This window comes from Lissotriton vulgaris, chromosome 9 (genome assembly GCF_964263255.1).
Source record: "Lissotriton vulgaris chromosome 9, aLisVul1.2, whole genome shotgun sequence".
In the NCBI taxonomy this organism is placed as follows: domain Eukaryota; kingdom Metazoa; phylum Chordata; class Amphibia; order Caudata; family Salamandridae; genus Lissotriton; species Lissotriton vulgaris.
Genome location: NC_141697.1, coordinates 920,167,030 through 920,188,133, shown reverse-complemented (window position 1 = coordinate 920,188,133; position 21,104 = coordinate 920,167,030). Strand labels below are relative to the sequence as shown.

Here is a 21,104-nt window from a genome sequence, read left to right as displayed (position 1 = left end):
TTAAGAGTCGCGCCAGTAACCCGCCTGATTTATCCCCTTCCATATACAACTGTTTCCTACTTTTACTATGGTCAAATGTATCCAGCCCATCCTATAGATCTCCTATCTTTTGCCTCTGCTCTGTCCATCCCTGGAGACCCCCGCATTTGTGGGGAGTGCTGCTTCTAAAGTGGCTAGCTTGCGTTGTTGATCCTACAGGACTCTTTCTAACACTTTCCTGACCCCCTCCTCTGTTGCCATACATACCCCTCTAATTACCACTTTCATTGTGTCCCACTCATTTGCCCTAGTGTTGGTTGGCTTACAATTAGTATTGAAATATCCATTCAGCTTCTTCTCAATAGCAGCCTTATATACCTGATCCGACAGAGCTTCAACATTGATCCTCCATAAAGGTATCTTGGAACGGGCCTAATGAAAGCGTAATCTATCAGCAAGGGGGAGTGGTCAGACTCCCAGGGTGTTCTTGTGGTTAGAGTGTTTGCCTTTTATTGCAGTATTATCCATGTACTTGTGTTTGGTACCCTCTTGCAACTTGCACACACCACTTTGCCCCTGTAACACGCGGTTTGCTTCCCCTCACATGTTTTTTACCTTTGATACTTGCACAAGTGCCACCTTTGCCTACGTAACGTTTGTTCTTGTGCCTGAGTGTCTAGCATATATTGAAGTATTATACCTCAAATTATACTTTGTTTTCTCTTGTGCCTGCACACTTGTCACTTTTTCCTCTTGTGCACTTTTTACCACCTCATGTATTTTTGGTTGCTCACAATTTTTACTACCTCATGTATTTTTGTTTGCTCACAATTATCACTTTACCGTATGTAATGTAACGTTTGCTTTTGCAATCTTTTGTTCGTGTAATGTTCTCAGTTTATATCATTTCTGTTCCTACTGTGAAGCGCTCTGACGCCTTCGGGTAAAGTCTGCGCTATATAAAATTGCATAAATAAATAAATAAATAAAGACAAGTAAAGGGCCAGGTATTGTGTTTTGCCCTCTCTATGGATGGCCTCCCTCACCTTGGGTTTAGCGTCTGGTCTCTGTGGGAGTCTATCGAGAGTGCTGTCGAAGGCGCAATTAAAGACCTTCGCTACCACTAATCCTAAGTGTTGGTTAAGGTGGGCCTAACTCAGAGTTGACCATAGGAAATATCCATTGTCACTGTTAGGAGCGTATATATTGATAAGGCGCAGTTCATAACCATCCGGGGTGCCTTTAACCAATACAAATCTACCATTGGGGTCCAGCTTGGTTCGTATCATTTTAAAAGTGACCCCTGGTGCCATCAACACCAAAGTACACCTGGAGAACCCAGAGTAGGATATTGCGTATATTTGACCCCTCCATCGTCTTTGAACATACTTGAGACAGTCACCCCTGAGATGAGTTTCTTGCAAAAAAGCTATTGAGATCCATAACGTTTCATGTAGGTAAATATACGGTTGCTCTTAACAAAATTATTCAAAACCCGGACATTCAATGTAATAAACGTGTAGGTACCTCCTTTATCCCTCATGTTTTTGAATTGTCCCAGGGCATCCAGTTAACTCTCACAGAAGGCTCTCCATTATCACAACTCCCATTATTAACAGCCCTACATTTCTTGCTCCGCTTGCCTGAGCTCCTGATTTGTCTGCTAGTTTTTAACGTACCCCTAACACAACAATTGCCCCAACGTATCCCCATCGACCCAACTAAATCAGTGTGAAAAGCCCCAACAAAAAGTTACTATAGTCAGCTTAACTAACTTCATGTGGCCTGGCCACCAGGGCCCGTGATACCGAGTTGGACAATTCAGCCCCTGGGAAGTCCTAATGAGTCTTAGTGGCAGAGCCGCCCAGCATGGAGTCCTGACAGGTATATTTTTCAATGTGCACCTACCCGCTTCCCTTCCTTGAGACTTACTTCGCACCTGGCACCATCATAGTGTCCTTCCACTGCCATGCTCCAGTCCCCCAGCCTTTTCCCTTACTCACAATACTTTACTGTCTCTCGAACTTCTTGAACCGTCATCTATTCTCGAAAAGGACACTCCTGTCTCTGTCTTTTATCCTTCGGAGTTGTATGACAGCCAATTCTGTCCGCAGAGTACCATCTGCGTCAACCAGGATTCGTCCCGTCTCTGGTGCCTCTTGTTGGGAGAGTCTTTGTTCCGCGCCATCCCGGCGCTGCCCTCGTTGCCGCCAAAGGTGCAACCGTTCTTCTCGCCATTCCAGGTTTTGGACTGGCCCAACGTCTCCTTCCAGTCCACCACCTCTTGTGGCATCTCATAGAAACGGACCTTGTCTTTATACTGTACTCTTAGTTAAGCAGGGTATAGCAGGCTGTATTTGATGTTATATTGCTGAAGGCATCTTTTAATCCCCAAAAAACCATTGCAAAGCTCCTGAACTTTCCTAGTGTATTCGAGAAATGTATTGATTGTCCGGAATTTGTACTTCGGCGGGCCAGCGCCATGATGCTCCCTCCGGAGCGAACGCTGCGCTTTAGAAATACCCCCTCAAAATATCAAAATATCAAAAATATGCTGGAGAATCACGTCTCTAGCTCTGTAGTACAGGCGTGCTATTAGTGCTCTAGGCACGGAGCCTGGGCTCATCGGAGGGCCAACGGTACGGTGGGCTCTCTTGATGGCGATAAAGTTAGGGAGTCTGATGTTATCTAGGGCTGTGGTGATCCACTCTTGAAAGAAGAGGAACGCTGCCGGTCCTTCGGCTTTTTCGGGGAAGCCCACGAACCTTAAGTTGTTCCGTCTCGAACGCCCTTCCGCGTCTTCCACTCTGTCTTCCATGCGGTTGGACTGAGTTTGCAGTGTAGAGACCATAGTGCAAAACCGATGGCGACCTCCTCACACAGTGTGGCCACTTCTTCCTCTGCGTTAGTGACTCTGTCAGCCACTTTCCGAAGATCAAGGTGCAGGTGATTAATTGTATATTAGATCCAAGTATAGACAGATCTCAGGGCCTGCCAAGGCATCCAGTGGCTGTGGCAGCAGCCATCCAAGATATAATGCATTCAGATGACCTCATAGATACCTGGAGAAACAGATCCCCCTATGTGAGAGGTTATACCCATTATTCCTCCGTGCACGACACTCGCACTCAAATTGACTTTTGGTTGTTGTCCAGGGGATTGAGTTCCAGAGTTGTGAAGTGTGCGGATTTGCCACTGACTTACTCCTATCACTCCCCTGTCCACCTTGCCTTGAGGTATGGGGCACCACGTATCCATGCATTAACATGGCGTTTCCCACCAACCAGAAGGGTTAGCCATAGAGAACTTCTTCTCTGATAATATCGGGTCAGTGACCTAATTTACCACGTTATGGGAAACATTTAAGGTGTTCGTCAAAGGGGTGGTGATCTCTACTCATGCAGGAGGTGTTTCGTTCTATCTGAGGCACTGGAACGGGAAATAGGTAATTTGGAACGGAACTTGATTGAGGGAGGATCTGCCCAAACCACTGTAGACATCCAACAGAAACTGGCAGAGCACCTAGATACAGCCAACGACAAAATCAAACACATGGGCAAATACACATCGGCACGATGCTAAGGTGAGCGGAAGAGACCAGGCGCTACTCTAGCAGGAATATTGAGACCTTAGAGAGAATTAGAGGCTATCGTGAGCATGATGGATGACAAAGGAAACACATTACACACACACCAGGGGAAATAGCAGCACATTTTCACACTTATTATAAGGCATTGTATACCTTTCAGACCCTTCCACATAGTAAAGCGCTAGAGGAGAATCTCTCGTATATTAAAATGCCATGGCTAGTGGTGGAGCACAGGGAACACCTGATAGCACCTCTAACGTCGGATGAGATACGGGAGGCACTTGGGGGGATGGCAGCTGGGAAAAGCTCCAGGGGCAGATGGGCTCACTGTAACCTTTAATAAAGAATTTGAAGACCTATTGATTCCTCACCTCAAAATGCTTTACGAGGAGATGGCGGTGGCAGGCGTTATGCCTCCCTCCTTTGCGTGAAGCTGTCATTGTCATAGTAATAAAACCAGGAAATTCACTGACAAGTTGCTCTTCGTTTAGGCCCTTATCTTTGCTTAACATAGACACTAAGCTTTATGCTAAAATCTTAGCCAACAGACTGACATTATTGCTCCCTAGTATTATTCGCTCAGAGCAGGCAGGGTAATTTATCCCAAAATCTGAGGACTTTGTTTGGCACTGAAGTGAGACTAAACCCAGAAGTCAAGGCTGCGGTGGTCTTTCTGGATGCCAAAAAAGCCTTTGACTGTAGAGTGGAGCTTCATGTTGGCAGTATTGCTTAAAATAAGAGTCAGAGACATGTATCTCCGTCTGGTATCTGTACTATATACAGCACCCACAGCAAGAGTGAGGATTGGGAATGAGGTCTCTCAGTCATTTAACATCACTCGGGGAACTCGGCAGGGCTATCCTCGGTCTCCACCATTGTACACAATTGTTGCGAAACCACTGGCCTGCGCAATCCGCGAGTATCATGCACGCAGAGGGCTGAAATTCCCCAAATACACACCGAACATTTCTGCCTTTGCAGATGATACTTTATTATATATACATAATCCGGAGGTAAATTTATTTCTAATACTGCGTGAGGTGGTGCAGTTTGGTGGTCACTCTGCTGTGAATAAATTGGGATAAGTCCTTCATATTTCCCCTCACTCCCAGCACAGTGGACCTGGCCATGGAATTCCCACTGCGCTGGACCACGGAGGCGGTCCGCTACTTGGGCTTCCAATTCCACACAGAACCAGCGATAGTGCTACTGAAAAATTATGGCAAAGCCACACAAAAGCTCACAGACAACATAGACAAGTGGATTAAACTTCCACTCTCGCTGATAGGGAGAATCTCTATTATGAAGATGGTTATTTTACCTCGATTCCTCTTTTTATGTCTAAATATACCCATTTTGCTGCCAAAACACCTGTTCAAATGCTGGAGCACACAGTCGATACGGTTTGCTTGGGCTGGTATACAACCTCGCATACGATGGAACTCGCGAACTTTGCCCTATGACTTGGGTGGTCTGGGGGCTCCTGATTTGGAGAAGTACTATTGGGCCGTGAAAAGCATATTCGCTCATTATTGGATACCTGGCCCACAGGGTCTGCCCTTTTTATACATAGAAAGAAGTGCAGTGGATCCTCTCACTCTTCCTCAGACTCTCACCCAACCTGCTTCCAGGAAGCTGCGTGCCTTTGACTCCATCGCTGTCACTGCACAAGGCTGGTAAACACCACTACACATGCAGGCGGGAGCCTTCATATATGAACCCGAAATGCAGCTTCAATGGTGCATGTGGTGTCCATTGGGCCAAGAAGTGGGACAAGACAAGCACTACAGTCAATAGGCATTACCACAATGGGGGATTTGTTTTAAAGATGGCTTGTTAGCAACGTGGGAGGCATTACAACAAGCAGACAGACAGCTGGGAGGTACAGTATTATTTCACTATTATAGGGCCCGAAAGACCTGGTGTACCCTTCTTGGGGATGACTTGCTGGAACCACAGGCAATGTGGTTCTTAACACTCTAATTAAGGTTGAGGAACCTCTAAAGTTAATCACTAAATTCTATTCTAGCTTACAGGACACACGTAACTCTCAAGTCTTGAGACTGCGGTTGGAATGGCAGAGCGATCTGGACACTCCCCTGAGTGATAAAGAGTGGCAATATTGCTGTGCCTGCACCCAGTCGGTATCTCTAAATGGGAGGCACAGACTAGTCCATTTAAAATTTTTACACAGAGCTTATTGCAGCCCTGAATGCCAGTTACGATACGGTCTAGCAGAGACTTCCTGTTGTCAAAGATGTGGTTTGGAGGGAGCAGGATGTTGGCACTTAGCCTGGCAATGTCCAGGGGTTTACGCCTTCTGGCGAAAAGTGTTTAAAGAGTTGGGAACTATCATCAGTGCGGATCTGGAACCTGACCCTAAAATGGCGCTATTGGGGGGGTCGGGAGATCTCAGCAAACAAGACACTGCGCCCGTTGTTAGCTGTTGGACTCTTACTTGCAAAAAGGCGGTTGGCATTGCGATGGATGAGGCGCTCGCTTCTACGAATCACAGAATGGCAGGCAGATATCTTGTATTGTCAAACTTAAGCCAATACATACAGTTAATTACTACCCCCCCAGAAATCGTCCCAGAAGCTACTGGGGACCATACCAAACGTATCTGTTAAGTAAGGCTGGCGAGGAAATCTCTGAACTACAGATTACTGCTGAGGGGGTATTGTCGCCAGAAGCAGGAACATAGTTGATTGAGGGTCCTGTGGGTGGAAGTTGAATCACACTAATTGCATCCTTATGCGACGATTTGTAACCATAGAAGATACTGCTCTTACCGTTGATATGATTGTATATGTGATATTCTCCATTTGCCGGATTTATGCCTTTGAGTATTAATGTGCTTATATGCTGTTGTGATCAGATACGTTGAAATGCCTGCCTATGCCGCAATTGTATTTTGTTTATTACTGAAATCAATAAAAATTCAATAAAAAAAAAAAAGTACTGTTGGTGCATAATGAGTAAACACAGATGAAAAACCCATCAGGAGTTGATAGCCACCCCAGTGTAATAACCTATTCAAGCATGATTTCAAAAGGTAACTCACTAACCTGCATTGGGGATTTGGCATAGTTGTGATTATCAAGAAAGGGAGGCAGTCGCAGCACAACTGGACTTGGGGTTCCTGAAGCTCCATTGACACAACTCAGTCCCGACTTCCCAGGCACTTTGGACTTGTTAGGAGTTCTGGCCGTAGTTATGGGGTGCAATTGACCTGCATGCTCTTCACTGACATCTGAGAAGAACACACAAGAGCACAGAGGAAATTGTGAGCATGATATCATGCGTCATGAGAAGTGCAGAAAAATCAGCTTCTTCACATTAGCTGTTTTATGTAAAAGTTGGCCAGGGAAGACATATGCCTTATAGGCTGCCAGAAAGTAGTGGTTACCCATGAGAAGGGCCCCTCCCTTGTACCAGTATGTGTAGTTTCTGGTCCGGTCTGGCTCTTGTTATTCTCCACGGTCAAAGAGGACTTGTGAATGGAGGACTTTGAGTCCTCCGGAGCCTGGGGATCCTGGGCCTTGATTAGCTCGGGCTGTGTGAGTCGAATCAGCTGCAAAAGAAAGGACAGCAATGAGAAGGAACAAAAGAGTACAAAGATGATACAGCAGGAGAGAAGAACATTGTCAGATCACAAGCTGTGTCTAAAAGTCCCAAAAGCACAAGTTACTACTTGTGTAACGATATATCTGTAAGAGACATTAGTTAGTGATAGATTGCTTACCTTAGAATATCCCCAGGCATCAGACTGGATCCGGAAACTTTTGCGTAGCAATACCCCTGCGCGTTGGTAGGCGTCGTCCGCGGCAGTCGTCTGCGTCGTTAGCGCCGGAATGACGTAGCCGGAGTACTTAGACGCCGCCCTCGCGCGCTGATGTCAGTTCTTATACACAGCTTTTCCGCGCCAGATACGCAGAGCCGTGATAGAACCAACACTGGTGCCATGAAACTAGGGCCCTGAAAGGAGATGACCTTAACCCTAGATATCGGTTCACAGAACGGGGAGGATGGGTGGGTCGGTAAGGAATCTTTCACTAACTAATGTCTCTTACAGATATATCGTTACACAAGTACTAACTCGTACATCTGAAAGAGACATGTTAGTGATAGATTCCTTACCTTAGAATAGATACCCCAGCAATACCAACCCCGTTGGTGGGTCTGCGAACCAATAATCACACCAGAAAGTCCTGGAGGACGGAACGGCCAAAGAAGCCATCCGTCCGGACTTGGCTGTCCAGGCAGTAGTGTCTTGCGAACGTGTGCAGCGGGACCCACGTAGCTGCCTGACAAATGTCCTGCAAGGGGACTCCGTGGCCCTGGGCAGTAGTAGTCGTCGTGGCCCGAGTGGAGTGGGCCCTCAGCCCAACAGGAGGTTCCTTCTTAGCCAAGAAGTAACACGCTTGGATGCACAGCGCGATCCACCAAGAGATGGTCCGCTTGTGAACCGCCCGTCCTTTCTTAGCGCACACGTAACCAACAAAGAGTTGGTCATCCACCCGGAACTGGCGTGTGCGATCCAGATAGTAAGAGAGCGCACGTTTTGGGTCCAGACGGTGGAGCCTCTCTTCCTCTTTCGAGGGATGCGGAGGCGGAAAGAAGGTGGGCAAGGTGATGGACTGCCTGATGTGAAAGGCTGTGACTACCTTGGGCAGGAAAGAGGGTTTTGCCCGCAACACAACCTTGTCCATATGGACAGAAAGGAAAGGAGGTTTAGAGGAAAGAGCCTGGAGCTCACTCACTCTGCTGGCAGAGGTGATGGCAACCAGGAAAGCAGTCTTAAGTGTAAGAAGACGGAGAGGACAGTTATGAAGCGGCTCAAAGGGAGCGCACATCAAGTAAGTTAGAACCAGGTTCAAGTCCCACTGGGGCATCACGAAAGGAACAGGAGGGAACATATGAGTGATGCCCTTTAAGAATCAGTTTACAATGGGGGACTTGAACAATGAAGGCTGATCAGGTAGCCTTAAGAAGGCTGAAAGGGCAGAAAGGTAGCCCTTGATAGTGCCCAGACCAGAGCCCTGCTGGGCAAGAGAAAGAAGGAAGAGGAGAACCTCAGAAAGAGAGGCATTGAGAGGATCCACAGCCTTTGCTTTGCACCATGCCACAAATCTGTTCCACCTGCAGGCGTATACCGACTTTGTGGAGGGACGCCTGGCTGCCAGAATGACATAACAGACTTCAGGAGGCAAGTCAAATGGCCTCAACTGTCGCCGCTCAATCTCCAAGCATGGAGGTGGAGACTGGACAGGTTCGGGTGGAGGACCGTCCCCTGCTGCTGCGACAGAAGGTCCTTCTGAAGAGGCAGACGAACCGGGGGATCGACTGACATACTGAGTAGCTCGGGATACCAGTATCTTCGCGCCCAGTCTGGAGCCCCAAGGATGACTTGGGCCCGGTCGTGCTTGATTTTCTTCAGCACTCTGGGCAGAAGTGGTATAGGCGGAAAGGCGTACAACAGACCGCAACTCCACTCGCGACGAAAAGCGTCCCCGAGCGAGTGCCGCCTTGGAAATTCCAACGCGCAGAACTGATGACATTGCGCGTTCTCTTAGCTGACTAATAGATCTAATCAAGTTTCTCCCCACTGCAGAAAGAGGCCTAGCGCCACGTCAGAGTTCAGACGCCATTCGTGATCCATCATGCACCTTCGGCTGAGCTAGTCCGCCCTGTCGTTCAGAGAACCTGCCAGGTGTTGAACCACCAGGGTCATGCCCTGATGTTCCAGCCACTGCCAGAGGCGCAGAGCCTCCTGGCAGAGGGTCCACGACCCCACCCCGCCATGTTTGTTGTAGTACCACATGGGGGTGGTGTTGTCCGTGAACACCTGCACTGCATTCCCCCGGACAGAGGGGAGGAATGCCTTCAGTGCTAGACGAATCGCCCGCAGCTCCAGAAGGTTGATATGGAGCCGGGACTCCGCCGGAGATCAGAGGCCTCTGATCTCCGCCTCTCCCATGTGGCCTCCCCAGCCCTAGAGGGACGCGTCCGTCACAACTACGTGCTCCGGTTGGGGAAGGGAGAGGGATCTGCCGCTGACCCAATCGCGGTCCGTGAGCCACCACTGCAGCTGTCTCGCAGTGCCCTCCGAGATCATGACATGGTCGGACAGGTTGCCTTGATGCTGGGCCCACTGAAACTTCACCCACTGCAGAGCCCGCATCCGCCACCTGGCGTGATGCACCAGAAGGATGCAAGAGGCCATCAGCCCCAGAAGCCGCAGCGTCAACTTGACCGAGACGCGGGATAAAGGCTGAAAGATTGGAATCAGAGCCTGAGTATCCCGGATCCGCTGTTCGGGAGGATAAACCCGAAACTGCGCCGAGTCGAGGACCGCTCCGATGAAGAGGAGCTTCTGAGAGGGGCACAGGTGTGACTTCGGCACATTGATGGAAAACCCCAGCTGGTGCAGGAGGTCCGCCGTTGTCTGGAGGTGGCTGACGACTGTCTGGGGCGAGCCCGCCTTCAACAACCAGTCGTCGAGGTAGGGGAAGACTGAAACCCCTAACCTGCGCAGATGAGCTGCGACCACCGCCATCACTTTCGTGAACACCCGTGGGGCGCTGGTAAGGCCGAAGGGGAGCACGGTAAACTGAAAGTGCTCGTGGCCTACCGTGAACCGCAGGTAGCGCCGGTGGGCCGGCAGGACGGGGATGTGGAAATAAGCGTCCTGCAAGTCCAACGCTACCATCCAGTCTCCTGGGTCCAGGGCAGCTAAGACCTGAGCCAGTGTCAGCATTTTGAACTTCTCCTTACGGAGGAAGCCGTTGACGTTCTGTAGGTCCAAGATAGGGCGCAGGCCCCCTTTGCCCTTCTTGGGTACCAGAAAGTAGTGGGAGTAACAACCAAATCCTACTTCTGGCCCAGGAACGCGCTCGATGGCCCCCTTGGCCAAGAGGGCCGTAACTTCCTCTTGCAGAAGTTGCAAATGATCCCCTGACACGCGGTGGTATTGCGGTGGCATGGCTGGAGGGGTCCTCTCGAAGGGGTGGGAGTAGCCCCTTCGGACGATTTGCAGCACCCACATGTCCGACGTGACAGTGCGCCAGTGAAGTGATGATGGCGAACCCTGCCCCCCACTGGCGTCACATGGGCCTGAAAGCACGGACTAGGGGGGTTTTGAGGCGGATGCTGCAGGGGAAGGTGTGGACTGGCCCCGCCGTTGTCCCCGACCGCCGCCACGGCGGTTTCCACGGCCGCCACCGCACTGTGTATTAGTCTGCGGTGCGTGGCTGTCAGCACGTGTGGGAGCGCCCCTTCCTTGGCCACGAAAGGCACCCGTTTGCTGGAGTGGGGCCGAGAGGCCCAAGGACTTGGCCGTAGCCCTGGAGTCCTTAAAACGCTCAAGTGCATGGTCTGCCTTGTCGCCAAAGAGGCGACGGCCATCAAACGGCATGTCCAAAAGAGTGGCCTAGACATCAGCCGAAAAGTTGCCCAGTGAGTCCGTGGTATCCAGCCCACACCGGATGGAATAGCGTGCCGCATCTTGACCCTCCGCAAGGGCTTGGGCGAATTTAGTCCGGGCCTCCTCCGGACATTGTGGCAGCACGTCCGCGACCGTGTCCCACAGAGTGTGGGTGTAGCGGCCCAAGAGGCATGCGGTATTGACTGACCGCAGTCCCAAACTCAGGGACGAGAACACCTTCTGGAAGTAGAGGCCTGGATAACCAGGCTCTCGGGATGGGGTGGCTGGACAAGAAGAAAGGGTCGCCTGGAGCCGGGCGGTAGCGTCTTGGCACGTTCCCATCTAGAGGATGACCTGTAGCGGGCTTAGACCAAGTGCCCAAAAGAACGTCACACAAGGCCTCATTAAACAGCAGTAGTTGGCTCAGCCGAGCTTGCCTGCAGTTTAAGGACCTCAGTGAGGAGGTTAGTCCTCACGGGCGCGACGGGGAGCTCCAGGCCCAATGCCTTGGCCGCCCGCGTCAACACTACACTGTAGGAAGCCCCCTCCTCCGTAGCCACGGTTGGAGGGGAGACAAAACCAGTGTCTGGCGAAGTGTCCAGTCCAATGGCATCCCCAAGCTCACATGTCCAGTCCTGCTGAGACTGGCACTCCTGTGCCAGAGGGTCCACAGACCCCTCCCAAACTCCCTCGTCACCCATCACCTGAAATTCAGGTTCAAAAGATGGGGCCGGTTCATGGAAATAAAAGTCTCCATACGACGTCGAGAGCGGCGCCAGAACCGAATCGAGGGCAGGATGGGGGACGGCGTCGCCGGGGGTGACACTCTAGGGGCCGGCGTCGGTGAGGTCGACCGGCGACGACCCGGATCCGGAAGCGGATCCAGTGGGGGCCTGCGGTACTGGGACCGAAGTCGCCGGCGGCGTCGGGCCGAAGCACCCGGCGGCGTCTGAGCCGAAGCACCCGACCCGCTAGGCCCCCTCAGCCGGGACCGCTGGTCCCGAAGGCGCCACGGAGCCCGGCAGAGGAGGGAGGGACCTCATGGCCATAAGATACCGCTCGACCTCCTCAGGCGTCGCATCGTGCCCAGGGACTGGAAGGTGTGGGGCAGGCTGCGGCGCCCGCGACCCTGTCGGAGCCGCGTAAGTGGTGTCACCCGAACCCCCGGCCGCGTCGCGGTTGGGTCGGAAGAGCAATGACGCCTTTCTGACCTCTCATGCCTCTTACCGGAGGATCTTGATCCCGAAGACCGATGCCCACTCTCGGAGCTACGAGGGCTCCGACCCCGCGACCTCCTGTAGGACCGGGACCTTGAACGGTGCGGGCCGACTGCCGGATCTCAAGTCGCTTGCGGGACCGCTCCCGCCTAGCCTTAGACGTCAGGGCCCGGCAGTCAGAGCAGGCCGGTCGTCGTGGTCGAGGCCTAGACACTGAAGGCACCGGCGATGGGGGTCGGTAACCGACATCATTCGGCTGTACTTGGAGCAGGGTTTGAACCTGGGCATTCCTACCGGCACCGTAGGAGTTGAACGACTCGAGAAAAACCAGATCAAAAAAAGTTTAGTCAAAAAGTGACTAAGGGGTAGAGCTTCTCCGGATATGTGCTAGCTGGTGCGGATACAAGAAGAACTGACGTCAGCGCCAGAGGGCGGCGTCTAAGTACTCCGGCGACGTCATTCGGGCGCTTACAACGCGGACGACGGACGCGGAGCAGCGGACGACGTCTGGGGTATTGCGCAGGGGTATTGCTAGGCAATTTTTTCCGGATCCAGTCTGACGCCTGGGGATATTCTAAGGTAAGGAATCTATCACTAACGTGTCTCTTTCAGATATTCAACGATGGAAAGATGTGCCAGAAGATCTATATTGGCTGTGTAAAGCTGAGGGTTGGAGGGGAATCCTTAATTGTCAGTACTTGTTCAAAGAATAGAATCATGTCCTGTTTTTAGGGTACTAACAAAAGTATGCATTTATATCATTTCCTCTGTGGATACATAATACATTTTAATTGCTGTACTAATTTGTTATGCTGCCACACAAGCACATGCCTCAATATTATTCCCGCTTTCACTTAACAGCATAATAAAATAAAATATGGGTTTATACCAAGCTCTAATGCGGAAAACAGAGCTTGATTTATTATGTAGAGGATTTGCGAAGCACCCACACTGCTCTAAGGCAATACCAGGTTGAAAGGTGTACTAAAGATATGAACTTATCAGACAAGTAGCCAGCACAGAAATATTCCGGACATCAAGCCCACCGGCTATACAGAAAAGATGGGTTTTGTAACGGTTATAAACTTCAGTTTCCATTAAGAGTTTGCCCAAGGGAGTTCCAGAGACAATTACCTTCAGTGGGTAGGATCGCCCCCCAGATTGTTTGTAATTTGTTTTCAGAGGGACAGGAGCATCAAGGAAACCAACAATAGGCGGTTGTTTATCCAAAACTAATAATAATTCATAAATGACCAGGGTAAAGTAAAAGTACAGTCACTGCTCTGCACAAGCATGCGTGTCCCCACTCTTGAAATCAAAGCTTGTTGAAGACACTAGTGTTACCAGTAGCAGGTAGAAAAGACATACTTTCCCCACAATCCAACTCTACCCTTTTTACCCCCCAATTACCCTACCTCTATAAAATATTATCACATTTAAGGGACCTGCACTTACAGCCATCATTTGTTTGCCATAGTGTTTAAGTCTTAAAACACCAACACATCTCAGTTTACCTGCTGCAGGGCCTCTAGTACAGTTTGTCGGTTCATTTTCAGGACATTCAGTTTACATTCATATTTCAGCCTCCGGTCTGGGACTACTGCCATAAGGTTAAAGCGAATATCATGATACGGCTCTCTGGAAAAGAAGAAAATAAATCACAAAAATTTCATATGGCTCAGGGACCTCATGCCTAGGTGAGGCTACAAAAATCTGACAAATTAACAGCGAGCAACCAGATCTCGGTGGTCATACACAACCAGCCAAGTGTTTTATGGTCACAAGAATACACATGAGCAAATGCAACCTGTAAGCAACCCAACTTGGGTGTCAGAACCTACAGTATCAGCACACCCTGCTGGCCGAAACAAGGAGCCTCTGTTCACAGATCTGACGAAAAGGACCACCAAAGGAGCCACTCTGCTACCAGGAGCTGTAGGAAAGTGCACCTTTTTGACATGGTTACCACAACTTTTTGCCTGGTAAAGGATGTGATTTTGACTGAAAGTGCGCTGGGTTCCTGTTTAACAGGTCCCCAGTGCCAGAGTGCTTTAATAAAACTATACAATTTTTCCCCCAATTGGCAAAACATTTAGCACCCTTGGTAAGTTCCTAGTAATTGATTCCTCTGGTACCCAGCGTCTGAGGTACTAAAGAGGGCCCCTAAGGGCTGCAGCACAAAATGTGCCACCCTAAGGGACGCTTCAATAAGCACATGCACAACTGCCATTGCGGGATGCGTGCCTTGGTGCAACAAAAGTGAAAACACAACATGTCATACATCCCTGTGTGCTATGTCTACTACCACTGCATGTGATACTTGAAAGTCACCCCTACAGCAGGCCTGACAGACTTATGGCAGGGTGCTTAGTATTACATGTGAGAGCATAACTGCATGAGCAGATATGTCTCTGTGCTGATCAGTTCCATTTCTGCAGTACAAGTGAGCAGTGAAGCCATTTTAGAACATGTGTTGGACACTAATGAAAACGGGTTCCCCAGCTACATGATGGCTTCACTGAAAATAGGGATGTATGGAATCAAATGTAGGAAGCTGCCTCTGTATATGGTATACAACTAAGTGGCTATGCCTTGCAGAGAGTCCAGAGATTCCACAAGAAGTGTACTGGGCTCAATGTAAATCTAAAGTGCTCTTTTTGTGATAGTGTGGACGAGCAGGCTTAGGCCTAGCACAGAGGAGTGCAAGACATTTATTGAACACACACTGACCAATAACTGACACATGCCTCAAAAAGTAGATCCACAACAATTTTAGAAAAATAAGCTTTGTTTCAATTTTATTTTAAGACCAAGATCTTAATAAAAAGGTAAGTATGTTTTCAGGAAAAAATATTTTCGTCTATAGAAAGTCAACAGTGCAATTTCCAAACAGCTCAATGTTATCCTATGGAGGAAAACAACAATGCAGTTTCACGGGTAAGTACCCAACTTACAGTTTCAGTCATTGGGGGTTAAGAACAGCAGAGGTCAAATTCAGGTAAGCACAAAGTCTGCACCACCTGCGACACAGGGTGCAAATACAGCATCGGGCACCCAGTGCTTTTCAATGGAGAAACTCAATTTGACAAACAGGCTGCAGATGTCGAAGCAGAGCAGCACAGAGAAAACCAGTCACAGCAGAGGTAAGCTGGGGTGGTGAGGGTCGTGGGGACACAGTCAATTCAGCTCACCAGGGCCCAGGGGCTTCAGGTGCAGGGGTGTTGTAGATGTCTTGGGTGGCAGATCCGCTGCCCTCAGGAGTTCTGATCTTTATCAAAGGCCAGGCAATCTTCCTTGGGTTCTGGAAATGGCTGGCTGCAGGACAGGCGTTGTCTTCTTTAGTAGGGTCTTTGAAGCTGGAGAAAGGGTGGTAGTGTTGGGGCCAAGTCAGTATGCGTCTTCAGGCTTCACTGCACGGCGTCTTCTTCGTCCTGATTAGGTTGGCAAGAACAGATTTTCAGGTCTGAGGGTGCCTACTAAATTTAGGGATGCTTTTAAGGGAGTGTCAGGTAGGGCCAATGAGCTCCTTATCTGGGGTGACTTCACCCTAAATTATGCAACGCTCCTGTGGGAGGGAGCATAGTCCTATTGCAGTGTGGTTTATGTGCTTCTTTTTGCGTGCATGTTAAGTTAGCATGGCTTATTAGAAGTTTAAACGCCATTTTCCTTTTTGCTGCTTTTTTGCACACAACACTGCTTAGCTGTTTTTGCTGAGTTCGCTTTCACAAAGGTCTATACATGAGAAAAGGGTTGTTTTTCAACATCTCTAAACATACATCGTGTCCCCAGTCTGCACAGTGAGTGCTGAGCCGCCAAGGTTATCATAACGTGAGAGTCCGTGTAACACATTCTAGTCACAACAATTTGGCAGCTGCAAGCCGAGGAGGATTCTGGCGCCTTTACCATAGCACACTTGCCAGAATAGGACACACTTGGAAGATTCCAGGCATGCAGAGAGACTAACTGATCCTGATGTAATTTACAATTACTGAGCGGACAGATAAATGGGGTCCCCCTAAGAAAACTCCAGAGACCTTCTATAGTTTTATAATACATAGTTCCTAGATAGGGAGGGTGCTTTAAATAGGCGCTTTTATCACCTGTTTGCACTGTCATTGTAACATGATTCCTCCTTTTGTATTTTATGTAATTGTAACCATGCTTTCCGTATTATTCTTATCCATATGTATGCTTATGTTGATTAAAATACTACGCTTGAGATCACGTCGTTAAAATAAACATTTTAACCTTACTGTGTCTCTATTTTACTCCTGTTGGGGACTGGTATGAACGTATAACAAAAGAGTGTTCTCACTTCTCACCAATTCTGAGATGGTCCTAAGACGCATGTTCTAGGTTGTCTAATCATTGGTTTCTTTGCTATAAGACGAAGAGCTAATGTGACACTGATACTAGTCTGGTAGGGGATTTTGGGTACCGAGGTGAGTTTTGGCACACCCTCATTCACTGATGTCCAAAGTCTCTGTGCACAGTTCTGTGTTTGTGCAGAATCCCTGTTACGTGGCACCGCCAACCAGTGTGGTCTTATTGTGAAACACTTGAGTAGTGCTTTTATCAGTCTACAACCCACTCACTATCATTTCCGGTTGACGGTAGTGACGGATAAAATACCTACCTATAATTACATAGGTTGTTTCAAGCTTGTTCATTCTCTAAGGTTTCTTCTTTGGATTACAACCCAGTTGTGCGTACTAGTATTGTCTTGTACTTCGCTCTTACTGTTTCGATATGGCTGCGGTTGATATCCCGGCTCATAGCTGTGTAGCTGTGCGTAATCATTTGCAGGAATACCTCGTTTCTGTTGAGGGACAGGTGGTGGTTTTTGTGTTCTCTGCTGACGTGGCGTACCCGTTTGAGTTGTATTACTCATGGGTCACATTTCCCGCTGTGGATGCGGTTTCTGGTGTTTTTCACTTGTATACCCCGCTGATGCTCCTGCAGTGTACGCTCCATATCGGTCGGTAGAAATTCCGATTTCTGTTTGGCAGCATGCCGTTTGGTTTAATGGCGCCCTCCCACATGTTGTTACAGCGGTCAGACAAGGACCGTTGTCTATTCCAGGCGCTACCTGGCCTGTGTTGGCTGCTTACATCTTGCATCCCCAGGCGGGTGTTTTGACAGCCGTCCAATTGCGACCCCTGTATGTTTCTTCGGTAGCAGTTATCAGGGGTCTGGTTCACTACATTACTCGCAACCTCCCGGGTGGGGCCCCGGCTGGTGCAGCGCATCCAGTTGGTAGTGGCAGACTCAAACTTAGTCCCGTCATGGTTAATGCGGTCATGGGCAAGCGTCCCCAGGATAAGAAAGAAGGAATATGCTACTTACCAGTATGCATCTGTTCTTGGCATGTAGGGCTGCTGACATTCATAACTGTGCATAAATCGCCGCCTAGTGTTGGGTCCGGATGATTGCACATTGTTGTCCTGGAAGAGTCTTCGAAGTATCACGAGATAGGTGGCTCCTCCCCTAGACTACAGTGCGCATGGGCATCCTCTCCATCCTCAGATTGTTTTTCGCCATTGTGGCAGAGATGGAGTGTAATACAGTAAGTGATGACCATGCCTGTGAATGATTCTGAGTGCTACAGCTGCTACAGGCACCGGGGAGGAGGGCGGGCGATATGAATGTCAGCAGCCCTACATGCAAAGAACAGATGCATACTGGTAAGTAGTATATTCCATTTGAGGCATGTGGGCTGCTGAATTCATATCTGTGCATAGAATAAATAGCAGTTACCTCCTTAGCGGTGGTTGCTCGTGCCAGCTGCAACAGTCTGAAAAATTAGTCAATTAATTTATATAGCGCGCTACATACCCAGAGGGTCTCAAGGCGCTTGAAGAAGGGTGGGGAATTACTTGTCGAATATCCAGGTTTTGAGTTGCTTTCTGAATGCTAGGTGGTTCTGAGTGAGGCGAAGGTGAGTGGGAAGTGAGTTCCAGGTTTTAGCCGCCAGGTAGGAGAAGGATCTTCCTCCCATGGTGGTTTTGTTGATGCGAGGTACAGCAGCAAGGGCTTGGTTGGAAGAGCGTAGCTGGCGGGAGGGGGTGTAGAAGGAAAGTCGTGTGTTGAGGCATTCGGGTCCAAGTTCGTAAAGTGCTTTGTGTGCGTGGGTTAGGAGGCGGAATGTTATCCTCTTATTGACGGGAAGCCAGTGGAGGTTTTTCAGGTGATCAGAAATATGGTCTTTACGCAGGATGTCTAGTATGAGTCTGGCTGATGCGTTCTGGATGCGTTGGAGTTTTTTCTGGAGTTTTGCGGTGGTTCCGGCGTATAGGGTGTTTCCGTAGTCCAGGCGGCTTGTAACCAGTGCGTGGGTGACCGTTTTTCTAGTTTCGGTGGGGATCCAGCAAAATGTTTTTTGGAGTATGCGAAGAATGTTGAAACAAGATGATGAGACGGCGTTGACTTTTCTGGTCATCGAGAGTGAGGAGTCCAGGATGACGCCCAGGTTCCGTGCGTGGTCCGTCGGGATGGGTGCTTTTCCAAGGGCCTCTGGCCACCAAGAGTCGTCCCAGGCGGAGGGGGAGGTACCTAAGATAAGGACTTCTGTTTTGTCTGAGTTCAGTTTCAGACGGCTGTGCTTCATCCACTAGGCTACTTCTTTCATTCCTTCATGTAGGTTGGTTTTGGCGGTGTTAGGGTCTTTGGTGAGTGAGAGGATCAGTTGAGTGTCATCAGCGTAGGAGATGATGTTGAGGTTGTGTTGGCGTGCGATGGCTGCGAGGGGGCTCATGTATACGTTGAAGAGGGTGGGGCTGAGTGAAGATCCTTGTGGCACGCCACAAATGACTTCAGTGGCCTCTGACTTGAATGGTGGGAGGCGGACTCTCTGAGTTCTTCTGGCAAGGAACGAGGTGATCCATTCTAGTGCTTTTCCTTGGATTCCGATGTTTCTGAGGCGTTGTAACAGGGTGCTATGACAGACTGTGTCGAAGGCTGCAGAGAGGTCGAGGAGGATGAGGGCGACTGTCTCCATTGTCCAGTAGAGTTCGAATGTCGTCTGTTGCTGCGATGAGTGCGGTCTCAGTGCTGTGTTTGGCTCGGAAGCCGGACTGTGAGAAGTCGAGGGATTTGTTGGTTTCGAGGAAGGCGGCGAGCTGGTTGTCGACAGCTTTCTCGATGACTTTGGCCGGGAATGGAAGGAGCGAGATGGGGCGGTAGTTTTTTAGCTCGGTGGGGTCAGCTGTGGGTTTTTTCAGAAGGGCGCTGAGTTCGGCGTGTTTCCAGCTTTCCGGGAAGGTGGCGGAGTTGAGGGAGCAGTTGATGACGTCTCAGAGGTGTGGTGCTATGATGGAGTCTACTTTGTTGAAGATGTGGTGAGGGCAAGGGTCTGTGGGGGATCCTGAGTGGATGGAGTTCATCAGGCGGATGGTGTCCTCAGTGGAGATTGGGTTCCAGTCATTAAGGGTGTTCAAGGGGGGTGAAGGTGCGGCAGTAGGTTGGGTGGGTTGGTCTCCGTGTTGGTTGTCGAAGCTGTTGTGGATGTCTGCGATTTTGTCGTGGAAGAATGAAGCTAGGGAGTCGCAGAGGGTTTGGGAGGGAGTGATGTCGTTGGAGTTGGCAGTTGGGTTAGTAAACTCTTTGACAATGTTGAATAATTCCTTGCTGTTGTGGGCGTGGTTGTCTAGTCGATCTTTGAATGCGGCTTTCTTGGCAGTCCGGATCAGTTGGTGGTGTATGAGGGTGGCGTTTTTGAAGGCGTCCCTGGTGCTGGTGTTTGGGTCTTTTTTCCAGGCCTTCTCAAGGGAGCGACAGAGTTTCTTGGATTTCTTAAGATCATCGTTGAACCAGGGGGCGTTTTTGCTGCCTAGTTTGATTTGACGTTTTTTCAAAGGTGCTAGGTTGTCGGCGCTGTTGGTTAGCCATTGAGTGAGGTTAATGGCTGCTTGGTTGGGGTTCGAGGAGTGGGCAGGGGGGTTTTGAAGAAGTGATGAGGAGATCTGGTCGATGGTGATTTTGTTCCAGTTTCTTCGCAGAGTAGGTTGAGGATGGTTGTGGTTTGTGGTCTTTTTGTAGACAAAGTGAACGCAGCTGTGGTCCGTCCAATGGAGAACTGTGGTGTGGCTGAAGGAGATATGTTTGCTGGAGGTGAAGATAGGGTCGAGTGTGTGACCTGCGTAGTGAGTGGGGGTATTAACAAGTTGTTTGAGTCCGAGGTTGGCGAGATTGTCCAGAAGGGTGGTGGCGTTGCTGTCGTTGCTCTTTCCCAGGTGAAAATTGAGGTCTCCCAATAGAATGTATTCCTCGGAGGGGAGGGCGTGTGGGGTGATGAAGTCAGTGATGTCTTCACTGAATTGTGCTCGGGGTCCTGGTGGCCTGTAGAGGACGGTGCCTATGAGCGTGGTCTTGGGGTCGGTGTGGATCTGGAAGTGAAGGTGTTCGGCGCTAGCGAGGTTGACGTCTGAGCTGGTTGAGATGCGGATGGAATTCTTATGGACGATGGCGATGCCTCCTCCTGTTTGGTAGGTGCGGTCTTTTCGGACGATCTTGTATTCTTCCGGGATGGCAGTGGTGATGTCTGGGGCTGAGGAGGCGTTCATCCATGTTTCTGTTAGGAAGGCGACGTCCGGAGAGATGGTGTCTACTAGATTCCAAAGGTCGATGGCGTGTCTGTGGACCGAGCGGGTGTTGAGCAGGTTGCATTTTAGGTGGTTGGTGTTGGATCTTTGTTTGGAGTTAGTGGATGAGGAGTTGGTCTTGGTGCCGTCATACTTGCAGGAGTTGCATGTGAAGGGTCCATGGGTGTGTCCAGGAGCGGCTTGGGCGCAGTTGGGGAGTCGGCCGGGGTTTAGGGCTAAGAGGGTGGAGGCGTCGTATGTAATGCGGGTGGGGTGGGTGGTACGGGGGCCAGGGGGTCTGGCGCTGGGCGCGG

At 49.8% G+C, this 21,104-nt stretch overlaps 1 protein-coding gene across 1 annotated transcript in view; it reads right to left on the bottom strand.

Moving 5' to 3' along the window:
- Positions 1-21,104, bottom strand: part of BAP1 (BRCA1 associated deubiquitinase 1) — a 270,726-nt gene that overhangs the window by 150,486 nt on the left and 99,136 nt on the right. The window contains exons 9-11 of the mRNA XM_086938734.1: positions 13,726-13,849; positions 7,004-7,142; positions 6,637-6,821 (exon numbers count right to left, since the gene is read on the bottom strand). Of these exons, the coding sequence (XP_086794860.1) occupies positions 6,637-6,821; positions 7,004-7,142; positions 13,726-13,849 (448 nt within the window). The remainder of the gene's footprint in view (positions 1-6,636; positions 6,822-7,003; positions 7,143-13,725; positions 13,850-21,104) is intronic.